Source organism: Zea mays, chromosome 6, assembly GCF_902167145.1.
Source record: "Zea mays cultivar B73 chromosome 6, Zm-B73-REFERENCE-NAM-5.0, whole genome shotgun sequence".
Lineage (NCBI taxonomy): Eukaryota > Viridiplantae > Streptophyta > Magnoliopsida > Poales > Poaceae > Zea > Zea mays.
In genome coordinates this window covers 80,901,425-80,914,172 of record NC_050101.1, presented here as the reverse complement: position 1 = coordinate 80,914,172, position 12,748 = coordinate 80,901,425, and the positions used below count along the sequence as shown (strand labels likewise).

Sequence of the window (12,748 nt, the reverse complement as noted above, 5' to 3'; positions counted from 1 at the left end):
ACACTTTTCATGTTGCCTTGTTCTTAAACCAAAGCATTTGAGAACAAGTCCCCAACACCCAGATATGGATGTAAATGTGATTATGTTTTCAACCGATCGCACTATTATCAGTGATGATGAACCTGTCGTTGCTCAATTTGATTTTGGTCCTAAAGAGGACGCCTTCACTAAGCTAAAAGAATCGCTCAACCATTTAAAGCCGCTCTTTATGTGCGGTCATATCGATGGAATACCGATCGCTAAGATGTTGGTAGATGGTGGGGCGACCATGAATTTAATGCCTTACTCATTGAATAGAAAATTAGGGAAGAAGGATGACGAACTAGTCAAGACTAACATGACACCCAGTGGTGTTGGGACCGACAGTTCGATTAAAACCGAGTCACGTCTGTTGAGTTAACCATCGGGACCAAGACCCTTGTTGTCGCTTTCTTCGTCGCCGACGTATAAGGAAATTATAGTATAATCTTAGGTAGAGATTGGATCCATGTAAATCAATGTGTACCTTCTACTTTACATCAATGTTGTTGCAATGGGTAGGCGATGATATAGAACAAGTACATGCTGATGCATCGGCCTGTATTGCCATGGTCGATGCCCCTATACTTTGGACCTATGAGACTGCCACATGTCTCACAGGAGTTGATTTTTCCAATTGTCAATTCATAAGTATAGATAGGAAAGGCTTCATTCCTGTCATGCTAGAGCCGATGGAGAATCGGCTAAATCCCAAGTAAAGGTTAAATAATGAGTACATCCAAAAACGAGCATACCCCAGGTCGCGAACAGTCTGGCTCCCGAGGCTGGATGGTCCAAGGTAGAATAAGAAGAGTCGCAGGGTTCAGCCCTATCGCGGACAGTCCAGCCCCTGAGGCCGGACAATCTGAATTTTGCCAGGGAGTGATGTAGCACGAGTTTGATGTCGCGGACAGTCCGGTCTCTGAAGCTGGACAGTCCACAGCTACGCAGAGAGCATCTAACTCCTCTTAAGTGAGCATAATAGAGGAATTTAGGGATCTTGACAAGTTAGGATAGAGATTTACATCGCCCGATCCTTTGGAGGAAATTGACATAGGAGATGGTAAAACTCCAAGGCCGACTTTTGTGAACAAGACCCTGGAAGCCGATCTTAGAGATGAAATGATTGGTTTATTGAAAGAATGTTCTGATTGCTTTGCTTGGAGTTACACCGAGATGTCGGGGTTAAGCAGAGAGATAGTGGAGCATTGGCTGCCTATTAAGTCCGATTTCAGGCCCTTCAAGCAGAGACCAAGATCATTTTGTCCAGACTTACTCCCTAGGATTAAGGATGAAATTCACCGGCTCTTAGAAGCTAATTTCATTAGACCTTCCAGATACGCAGAGTGGGTCTCTATATTTTGCCGGTGGAGGAGTCTGGTAAGCTTACATTATGTTTTGATTTCCACAATTTAAATAGAGCAACTCCTAAAGATGAATATCCTATGCCTATAGCCGACATGTTAATTAATAATGCATAAGGAAATAGAGTTATTAGCTTTCTTGATGGTAATGCCAGATATAATCAAATCTTCATGGTCGAGGAAGATGTGTTTAAAACGACCTTTATATATCTAGGCTTCATTGGTTTATTTGAGTGGATTGTCATGACGTTGGGTTTAAAAAATGCCAGTGCTACTTTTCAGAGGGTTATGAATTTAATCTTTCACAAGTTGTTGGGAAACACTATAGAAGTTTACATTGATGATATTGTAGTCAAATTGGCTCAGTATGGTTTTCATATAGCTTATTTGCGCAAAGCCTTTGATAAAATGCGTTGGCACGTCAAAAAATGAACCCGCGTGAATGTGCTTTTAGAGTGTCGGCTGGTAAGTTCTTAGGATTTATCATTCATGAACATGGCATAGAGATAGATCCTGGCCGAATTAAGTCCATTTGGAATGTGGGAGCTCCAACCTGCAAGCTTGAGGTGCAAAAGTTCCTCGGCAAAGTAAATTATTTGTGAAGGTTTATTTCTAACTTAGCTAGGAAGACTCGTGCTTTCACTTATATTCTTCGGCTTAAAATGATGTTGATTTCTCTTGGGGGCAGAACAACAGGAAGCATTTGATCTTATTAAAAATTATTTGTCTTTGGCTCCAATATTGAAAGCACTGCAAGCAGGAGTGCCATTTAGGCTATACATTGCAGACGGAGATAAAGTTATCAGAGCTGCTCTGACACAAAAGACCGAAGGAAAGGAGCACATTGTGACATACTTAAGCCGGAGGCTGGTGGATGCTGCAATAAGGTACACCTTCGTTGAGAAATTATGCTTATGCATGGTTTATGCATATACCAAGTGTAGGTGTTATCTATTGTCTACTCTTGCACCATGTCTAGTCAAATTGATGTGATTAAATACATGTTGTAAACCCCAATTATGAGTGGTAGAGTTGGTAAATCGGCTTATGAACTAATACAATATGACTTGGCTTATGAATCACTAAATCTATGAAAGGCTAGGTCGTAGCAGATTTTATTGTAGAACATCGAATTAATGATACTCATGAACTAGACATGTCATATCTCACTATTACTCCCTAAACTTTGTATTTTGATGGATCGGTTTGTAACGAAGGACAAGGAATTGGCATCGTGCTTGTTTCACCAAGTAACGTACCTTTTGACTTCTCTAGCCGCTTGAAAACTTATTGCTCTAACAATCAAGTCGAATATGAGGCCCTCTTATTCGGTTTGGAACTTCTAGATTATATGGGAGTAAAACATGTGAGGGCATTTAGTGATTCTCAGCTAGTTATCCAACAGCTTTTAGAGGAGTATCAATGTTTAGATGGTACTCTAAATAGTTATCTTGAAAAATGTTGGGACATAATCCATTCTTTTGCCGAATTCAACATTCGGCATATATCCAGAGCTAGGAATTGTAGAGCTAATAATTTAGCATAAGGCACCTCAGGTTATCAAATAAAACGACGGAAATTTCACAGTACCGAAAATCTGATAACCAGTGTCGTGTCCAATACCTAGGTCGCAAACCATCCGAGCTGCCTAGGCGGACCGTCCGGAGTGGGCTCGGACTGTCCGGGCAAGGGGTCCAGACCGTCCGACGATGCTAGGAACATCCTCTTAATTAATTTGGCTAATAACACAGCCGATGCAACTGATTGGAGGGCACATATAAGTAATTACCTACGTAATACCAATATTAGAACAAATATAAATGTTCGACATACAACTTTCAAATATGTTTTAGATGATGATGAACTCTACCGCCGAACTGTCAACGATGTCCTGTTGAAATGCTTGGGCCCGGATGATACTATATTAGCCATGGCTGAAGTGCAAGGGGATCTGTGGTACTCATAAATGTTCGACGTACAACTTTCAAATATGTTTTAGATGATGATGAACTCTACCGCCGAACTGTCAACGATGTCCTACTAAAATGCTTGGGCCCGGATGATGCTATATTAGCTATGGTCGAAGTGCATGAGGGGATCTATGGTACCCATCAATCGGCTCCGAAAATGGACTACTTTATGTTAGTCGCCACAGACTACTTTACCAAATGGACTGAAGTCATTGCACTGAACAACATGACACATAGAGAGGTAATTGAGTTTATAACTGAGCATATCATTCATAGATTCGACATTCCTCAGACTTTGACCACGAATCAGGGACTTCTTTTATGTCAAAAGAGGCACATGAGTTTGCTAAATCATATAAGATCAAAATTGCTCAATTCATCTCCATATTATGCTCAGACCAATGGGCAGGCCGAGTCTAGTAATAGCACATTGATTAGCCTTATAAAAAAGAAGTTATATGATCATCCTAAGCATTGGCATAAGGTCTTGTCTGAAGATTTATGGGCTCATAGAATATCTAAACACCATGCTACTAAAGTTTCTCCATTTGAGCTTGTTTATGGGTAGGAAGCGATTTTTGCCTTTGGAGGTAAGCATAAATGATGCCAGGTTCGTCAGGTAGAACGATCTAACTGTTGGTGATTGTTATAATTCAATGATGGACAATATTGATGAAGTCACCGACAAGATATTGATAGCTCTAGGAGAGATAGAGAAAGGCAAGATCATGGTCGCCAAAGCTTAGGCTGGCTCCAACAAGGCCCCCTAAAGGGTTCTCTACCCTAAATATAGAGGATCAAACAGTCCTCTATGCTCTCCAGCAACGTCCTCTAAACGGTTCTCTAAATTTAGAGGATGCTGCTTGATTCTCTACATATAGAGTTTCTCTAAACGGTCCTATATCCATTTGAATACTTTAAATAACCGGTTTAGCAAAACTAAAATATGTACAATACATTTGAGAGTATGACAAATACGTATGTACAAAAAATAAAATTAAAAAATGTCTCTAATATGGGTATTTGAGTATAGAGGACATGATTTAGAGGACGTTGTTGGAGAGAAATGAGATATAGAGGATGAAATCTTTTAGAGGAGACTGTAAAGTACAGATATAGAGGATGAATATAGAGGACGTTGCTGGAGACAGCCTTACAATAAGAAGGTCAAGGCTAAATCATTGCAGGTAGGAGACCTATTATGGAAGATCATCTTGCCACTGAGGAGTAGAAACTGGAAGTTTGGGAAATGATCGCCATGCTGGAAAGGCCCTTACAATATCACACAAGTAATATCTGGTATGCCTACATGTTGCAAACATTACAAGGTGAACACTTGCCCAAGGCACTGAACGGGCGTTTTCTGAAGCAATATCATCCTAGTATGTGGCAAAATGCTTAAGAGAACCGATATGGTCACATCGAGTTGATTCCATCCTAAACCAGTGCTTTTGGTTCGCTTAGCTTCTCCAAAAGGCAGGGGGCATGTGTTGACCACCATTTGTGGCACTGGGTACGGCCGGACGGTCCGACCCGCAGACGGTCCGCCGATAGGCGCGGACGGTGTGTAAATAGATCAAATCAGGCACAACTAATCCCTTTTTCGCGCGATTTTATCCCGCTAAATCCACGATTGTTGTTGGGAGAAGCCTAGGAACGGGTCCAGACCTCCCCCTATATATATTAAGGGGTACGACCGATTACAATCATGAACAATCGATCAAACAATCAATATATCTTTCGTTCTTTACATTTTGCCCTAGGAGTAGACAGTAACACAGTTTTCTCCCTCTAAACTTCACCTTTCTCCGGCTTTACATCGTCTAGAGGCGTCTTGGGTGACCTGCCGATCCTAAGACAAACACTAGGATCTCTCCTCCCCGACAGGGTCCCTCCCGGGAGCGAGATCTAGGTGTTGGCAAACTCCGCCGCCTCTGCGCACACGCGTACAGTCTGGCTCGTCTGCAGAAACCCTAGCCTCTGCGTCAGGTCACGGAATGTCCGACCCTCAGCCGCGAACCGTCTGTGATGCCGCAGAGAGCATCGCCGCTGGTACGCATCGCTGTGATTGGCACCTAGATTAGTGCCAACATTATTACCACTAGATTGGAACATGGAGAAGAGAGCATAGAAATGGTGCTAGAAGGTCCAAGCAGCACTAGCTTTAGGCACTGTTTGTTTACTTTCATGATTATATAATCTAGCTTATGGATTATATAATCACCTATTAACCTGATTATGGATTATTATAATTTATGTATCTAGATTACATTATCTATCAAATAATTTGTGTTGTTTGTTTACCTCTTAACTTATTTAAGCTGGATTATATAATTTAAAGAGTAAACAAACATGGCCTTAATCGTAGATTCACCATTCTTGATAACGTCGTGAACTTTGATGTGAAGAATGATGAAGTCATATGATGGAGCTGGTGAGTTAACAACGGTAATAAGATGCTACACTAGATTGGAACGTGGAGGTGGAGAGGAGTGAGCATAGAAATGGGGCTAGAAGAGAAATAAAATGTAAATAGAGCCCTAAATACTAGCATGTGACCTGATTGGAGCTGGTCTGGATCAGATGGCACAGTGTGACAAGTTTAAAAATGTAAAAATAAAATTTTAGTACTTGTAGGCCTGGACGACACGTCAAGACAAGTTTGGATACCTGAAAATACAATGCATTTTGAGAGACCATACCACAAGTTTAAGGACTTCGGAATGATCACCAAACAAGAAAATCTGAATTAGGCCATTGGTAATGGTGTAATTCCTTTGAACTATGCCTCTTTATGTATCTGTGGTGTAGCCACAGGGCTTCAACATGAGCAAGCTATACAACATGCCACATCACGTTTAGCTAACAATATTTCTCTACTCTAGTTGTTGCAAGTGGTTGCCGCGGCCTCGGTCTCCTTTCCAGTCGCGAAAGATTTGCCGCACCCACAGGTTTTTGTTGCGTTTGGATTCTGGAACAAGAAGCCGCCACCAATGAGGGCGTCGCTGTAGTCCAGCTCCATTCCAAACATGAAAAGAAGGCTTTTGGGGTCACAGACTGCATAATCCAAAGAAAGAAATGCATGCCGTTAGAATTGATTCGTTCTAAATAGAGAACTAATCAGTTGAGATGGAATGGAAGTTCTTAAAGCTGCATATAAATGTTTTATTAGAATTGGTTCATTCTGAATACTTGGTTGCAAACAGTTGCGATGGAAGGTACGAAAAAATTGCCTATATTACAGCAACCAGCAAGTGTTCGGAAGCAGGACATGAAGTCCTAAAGAAACTTCACAGGTGCAGGAGCAAGATCTCGCTCGCCTGTTAATCTGTTACTCTATCACGTTCACTTAGCATGCCTTGCAATTCAAATAGGGAATGCCAAGTTTCTTTTCGCTATTAATGCACCATCATCTCCAACAATCCAACTTGAAAGCAATAGTATCTGTTTGAGCAATTATATTTTAGAGTACAGCCAAGGCAGAAGCAACACTGAGAACTCTGATATCCAAAGGCTGAATTCTAGAAACAGTAGCCATGTTTTAAATCCTACTCCCTTGGTCCCACAATATAAGGCGTAACCACTTTTTAATCTTGTCCCATGATATAAAGTGTGCTTTCTTTAGAGGTACATACATTAATGCAGTAGTATTAGTGTGAGTAGAGACAATTAAATATATTTCTTAGTCTTTTAACCAGAGGTGGTTACGCTTACGCCTTATATACTAGAACGGAGGGAGTAATATAAGTAGTGCATCATAGCCAACTGACACAAAATAATAGGATCAAAAGAGCGCTTGGATTGATAGCCCAGTGGTGAAGGCGGCGTTGTCCCTTTCACTAGGTCAGGGGTTCGACCCCTGGTTCCGCACCCATAAAAAATCCTCTCGTCATGCCCCGCCCGCTCTCGGGATCGATGTCCTGTGCGCCACCCTTCAGCTGAGCCGTTGCAGAGTGGACAGCTGTACTCGGCCCATTAGTAATGGGGGACCAGTGGTTCGGGTCCTTAGTACTATACCGGGAGGGCGGTTAATCCCCCCCCCCCCGAGTTTTTTTTAATATGGTCAAAAGAAATTCAGTACGGGGTTCCAAATATTACTTCTGTGAGCAAGAGGAAACTGTTTCTCACTTGTTTTTTTAATACCATGTGGCATGTGTGGAGAACCATAGCCAAGTGCTTTGCTGCTGTTTTTTTTAATGGGGATGGTGCTGTTAATATTCACATGAATTTCCAACAATACTGGCCTTGGGATCAAGAATGAAGTGTATGTGTTGCAGTAGTAAGCTGGGCTATCTGGAAAGCCAGAAACAGGGTATGCTTTCAGAATAAACTGGTTAAGAATCCAGTAGAGACATGCTGGTGCAACATTGGGCAGGTTTATATCCAGATGAAATGCAGGAGGTGGTTATGGAGGGAGTGTGGACAATTGTCAACATCGCTACACAGTTCCTGTTGTTGATGCCTACATCTGGTACAACTTCGCCCCCAGAAAATCAGATCCATGAAAGCTCCAGTGCGTGAGAGGGTAGCAGAAGGAGCTGAAGCCTGGAGGTTGACATGAAAGCAGAGGAACCAGCAATAGGTGAACTGGCAAACCTGGAGGTTGACAAGAAAGCAGAGGAACTAGCAACAGGTGAACTGGCGAAGTTAGAGTTCATGTCCAACTGTACGAAAAACACTTAGTCGTTCGTTTGGTTGTTTTGGTGACCAGATTGTTTTGTGGTCGCAGGTTTTGTACTCTTGGGGTCTGCATAGTTGGTAGCTTCTATTTTAATCAGGTTTAATGTCCTGTTGCATGCTTGACCTAGGTTGATTTGTTAGTGGCTTCCTGTCTAGTCTTTCTTTCCTGTCTAATTACTCTGATAAACAGTAAACACCTTGTATTTTCGTTGTGGTCAATGGAAATTGGTGCCACCCTCACTTTGGGAAAAAATATATAAATAGTAGCCAGGTTAAGGCAGTTACCTATTGCAAAACCATCATACTCTACAACAGAATCATCAGGGCTGGCATTCTCTCGATTTTCAAATTCCATGGTGTAAGACATGCCTGAGCATCCACCCTGTTTCACTCCAATTCTCAAGCACAAAACTTCATTCCGTTCAGCTCTCATTTGGTTCAGATGTTTCAAGGCCTTTTCAGTCAATGAAATTGCTGGAGCAATGCTACCAGATGTTGCTGTTGCCGCCGCTGCAAAATATTATCGATCATTGACTTCATGTTAAATGGAGCATGAGCATGATTTTGCGTCATGTTAAACGTTGCCTTTTTTGTTGTTGTTATTGGAAACATGAGCATATGAGTGACATGAAATAAATAATTGAAGTCCATTTCAATCTATAGCTCCACGGTTGTATTTGGAGGCAGGAAAAATGCTTACGGATCAATGTTGTGCTCACAACAACAACAACAAAGCCTTTTAGTCCCAAGCAAGTTGGGATAGACTAGAGTTGAAACCCAACAGAAACCACAAGCCAAGGTTCAGGCACAGATGTTGTGTTCATGTTAACAATTTATTTTTGAAGTTTCGTCTGGCCTACCAAATACCAATAATGAACACCAGAAACAAAATGCTTACTAGGTTGTGAGTATTGTATTTTAACATTACATACAGCTTTAGAAAGGGGAAATTTTACTTGTGGCTTGAAGAATGAAACAAGATCAAGGTAACCCCAAGTAAAACTGTCATGTAGCACAATCCTTGTGATTTATATATTGTAAGACGTACTACTTGGGAACTAGCAGTGAAGTTTAAACCTCTGTCATTCAAGGATAAATTGAATGCGGATAACCTGGCAATGAAAGAAACAAGGTCCAAACTGCCAAGCATTGAACTGAGCAACTAGGGTAGCCATTAGCCAAGAGAAAAGCTAATTCATATTAACGCGATAAGGCAATAGTATACTGTGATATGCGTGCTTAATTGGAATTCTGTTAGAATACATATCTTATACTACTGCTGACAGCCGATTTAAAGCACTTAATAATTTCTGCGGCTACGAAGCTAAGCTTGCTCTGAAAGAGTCTTGCACGTAATATATTCATATCGACTATCGTCCATGTGGCTGTGACCGTGTCCAAAAGCTAGAGAGAGCATCATGGATCAAACAGAGTTCAGTTTTCATACGTCTCCACAACCCAAGCCCAAATCCTTTGCCACGAGCATAACTTCTAATTGTGGCGCGGGGGAAATAAACACCCGGGTTGACCACGGACCTGGAGGCGTGGGGGCGCGGAGAGAGACGGCCGCTCTGCTGGCGCCGCCGTCGGCGCCGCGGGGGAAGCGGATCGAGGAGGCGGGGGAGGATGAGGAAACGGCGAGGTGGGGCCGCGCGGTGCCGGCGGGGCGACCGAGGAGGGGGCGGGACGTGGCGGAGGCGAGCGCCATGGCTGATTCGTGTCTTTGGTTGGGGGAAGAAGCAGGCGACGCGGCGAGAGAAGGAAACCAGCCGAGGAAGCAACAGGAAGAAAGATCTGGTGAGGTGGTGCGTGGTGGTCAGCGCCTCAGCGGTGCACCCAGATTCTTGGAGGCTTCAAGCATTTTCGCATCGGGCTATACGGCCCACAGGGTGCTGGCAGCTTTGAATTTTTTGTTTTATTTTGAAAAAATATTTCTAAAAAACGTTTGAGAAAAAAAAATTACACCCGTCTAATATGGCAGGGCACATACAACAATACGCCGTCTTTAAATAGTCACGTAAGCAATAATTAAAAGAAAATTCCAACATAAACGCTTGTAATTCTCTAAATTTCGGGTATAATTTTTTTTTCATACTCATTATAATCAGAATATCATCAACGTATCATAAATGTTCTCATCATGTTCATTGATTAAAGTAAAGCAGTAGCATGATACTACTCAAAATAACCAATTCCCAAAGGATAACCTAGGGCAGGAGGAACAGAACACTAGTCCATCCTTAGGTTGATCATGATATGCAGGACAATAAATTATAAAGTAAATAGGACATAATGGGTCAGAGTACACTTGCCTTCACCATGTTGCTGTTCAGGGACGTCTCCTGCAACACACTCGGAAACCTCGGACTGCTCGTTGTCTACGCAAAGCAATCATTCATTCAACGTGCTTGGAGAATGACAAGAGAACAGTACACCAAACATATGCAACAGTGTGAACACATGTTCAATAAAAGGGGTAAGACACACAGGTGCAATCTAGGTTTTGGGGTAGATCACTATGTCGAGTGGTCTATTGTTCTCTAACTAAGTCTATCTCAGTAAATTACTTACCTAAATAAACTTATTCTCGGGATGGGGTCATACATTAAATGAGGTTAGGTCTACAAATTTAAGCACTTGAATATTCACTAGGGTTTTATCTTTTATTTTACCTTTAATAAATATTCTATAACCTTACACTAACCTAGAGACTAACCACAAAATTGAGACATGGAAACAATGAATGAATATAATTTAAACAGATAGAAAATAAGATAATGAACATTTTGCAATTTGAACCATCCAATTTGGAGTTCATATGCAAAAGTTATGAAATTTACAAGTTTTAGAATTCAAAACCCTAAATTAAACCTATTTCTGTGATTATAATAAAAGTCCAAGGGTCTCTCTGCAAGAAACCAGGAACTCAGGCACAAGAAAACCGGACTGGGGGTTGATTTCTAAGAATCCGAGGGGCTATTTAACAGATTTACCAGGCGAAGGGGTAAGGGGCGTTCTCGGTCGTCCGATCTCATATCAACGACCGAAAACCGATCTCGCGGAAGAGCGAGCGCGCGGGCGAGCACTAACAGGCGGGCCAGGGCAGTCAGTGGCTCGGGGGCGAGGGCGGGCTGACCAGTCCGGCCCAGCGTCAGGGGTGCAGGCGACCGGCGAGTGGGATCCAGGGGCAGGGGGCACGCGAGAACATGTACCTAGTGATATGGGCCGCTTGATCGGGGACAGGCGGCTGAGATCAAATGCGAGGGGGTTAACTGCACGGCGGCTGACACTGCTCCCGTCCGCGACAGTGCAGTCGCCGGAGACCAGGCTGGCGCAGGCTCCAGGGGTTTTGAGGTCGCCGGAGCTGCCCAGGACCGGTGAGGGGAACCCGACAAACTCGATGGCGGGGTTTTGGTCGTGTGAGAGCGGGGCTGAAAGTGGGTGGACAACAGAGGCCGGAGGGGGCGCTTCGGGTGGGTCGGTTGTACTCCAGCGAGCAATCCCAGTCGCGAGGAGGGGTGATCGGACGGACGGGTGTGGGACGCCTAGGGCCAAAGCGCAGGCACGGGGCAGGGCTAAATCGATCGGACGCCGAGCGGGCGTGGCGGACCGGCGCGTAGCGACTCTGGCGAGCACTAATTCACCGCAGAGGGAAAAGAATCAGGGCAAGAAAGGCACGGGGATGGTTGCTTACCTCGGGACGGTGCCCGGGGAGGCTTGGCGCGACGTCTGGAGTTCTAGATGTTCGGCACGGCGGGCGCGGGTCACTGGTGAACTCGGGCGACGACGGCTGTGCGCAAGAGAGGCTAGGAGTGAGTCGAATGAAGCAAGATTGAGAGAGCGGGTTCGGGTAGGGCTCAAAAGGGAGCTAGGGAATGTGGGGCACGACATGGCCAACTTTCTCGGCGTGCATGCGTGGGCGAGGTCAGCGGCAGTTACAGGAAGGACAGAGCTGACAGGGCGGGTCCACGGTGCAGCAACTTAGGCGCGCGGGGGGGGGGGACGATGCTGATGGGTCAGGCCCGCGGCGCAAATAAAGGGGGGAGCGGGTGCGGTTGGGGAGGTTGGCACCGACAGGTGAGACCCACTGTGCATAGAGAGAGCGAGGGCGCGCACGAGGGCAGGCTGGGCCAAATGGGCCGAAAGGCCGATAGAGAGGGGGTTTGGCCTGCTTTCTGCTTTTCTTTTTATTTTGAATTTCTAATCCCTTTTCTTTTTATTTCCTCTATTGAATTCAAATTCAACCAAACCACAAATTCAAATTTGAATATTTTAAACATGTGCATCAACCAAAAACAAAGTTTAAGCTCAGCATGATGCAACAATTCATGTCTCCCCTAGGTTTAATCTATTAAGGTAATAATACATCTCCCAAATAAATAAACAAAACTCTATTGAAAGGAAGACAAAAGAAATATATAGAGAAGACAAAAGAGGTAACACCTAAATTTGGTAGATATTAGAGAAGAAATTTATACCCCAAATTCTTGGTGTTACACCGGTGCTCCATCTTCTGTGCCACTCTTTCCCTCTCCAAGCTGACGCCCCAACCATGGTTGCCTCCCCCACGCCAGCACCTTCCCCATGGCCAAGTTTCTTCACGACATCAGCCACATCTCCCTGGTCCAGCTACTATCTCCAGCTCGCCCCCTCTGATCTGCACGCATGAGCTTCTTCCATGGCCTCCCCTTCCTTGGTGGCCGAGCCATCTCCCTA

The 12,748-nt window shown here is 43.9% G+C and overlaps 1 protein-coding gene across 1 annotated transcript; it reads right to left on the bottom strand.

Annotated features, from left to right (window-relative positions):
- Positions 1-6,076: 6,076 nt before the first annotated feature.
- LOC100282850 (iron-sulfur assembly protein IscA) lies at positions 6,077-9,907 on the bottom strand. Its single transcript, NM_001371885.1, has 3 exons — positions 9,569-9,907; positions 8,318-8,542; positions 6,077-6,409 (listed from the first exon to the last, which is right to left on the bottom strand). The coding sequence occupies exons 1-3, from the start codon at positions 9,738-9,740 to the stop codon at positions 6,234-6,236; spliced, it is 573 nt and encodes a 190-aa protein (NP_001358814.1). The 5' UTR covers positions 9,741-9,907; the 3' UTR covers positions 6,077-6,233.
- Positions 9,908-12,748: the final 2,841 nt, after the last annotated feature.

Bases quoted from the DNA above. Each gene is read 5' to 3' on its own strand.
- LOC100282850 (NM_001371885.1), bottom strand. From the start codon at position 9,740: ATGGCGCTCGCCTCCGCCACGTCCCGCCCCCTCCTCGGTCGCCCCGCC. The intron at 8,543-9,568 runs GTCCGTGGTCAA...AATATTTTGCAG, and splicing joins CCGCGCCCCCACGCCTCCAG to CGGCGGCAACAGCAACATCT. The intron at 6,410-8,317 runs GTAACTGCCTTA...TGGATTATGCAG, and splicing joins GTATGATGGTTTTGCAATAG to TCTGTGACCCCAAAAGCCTT.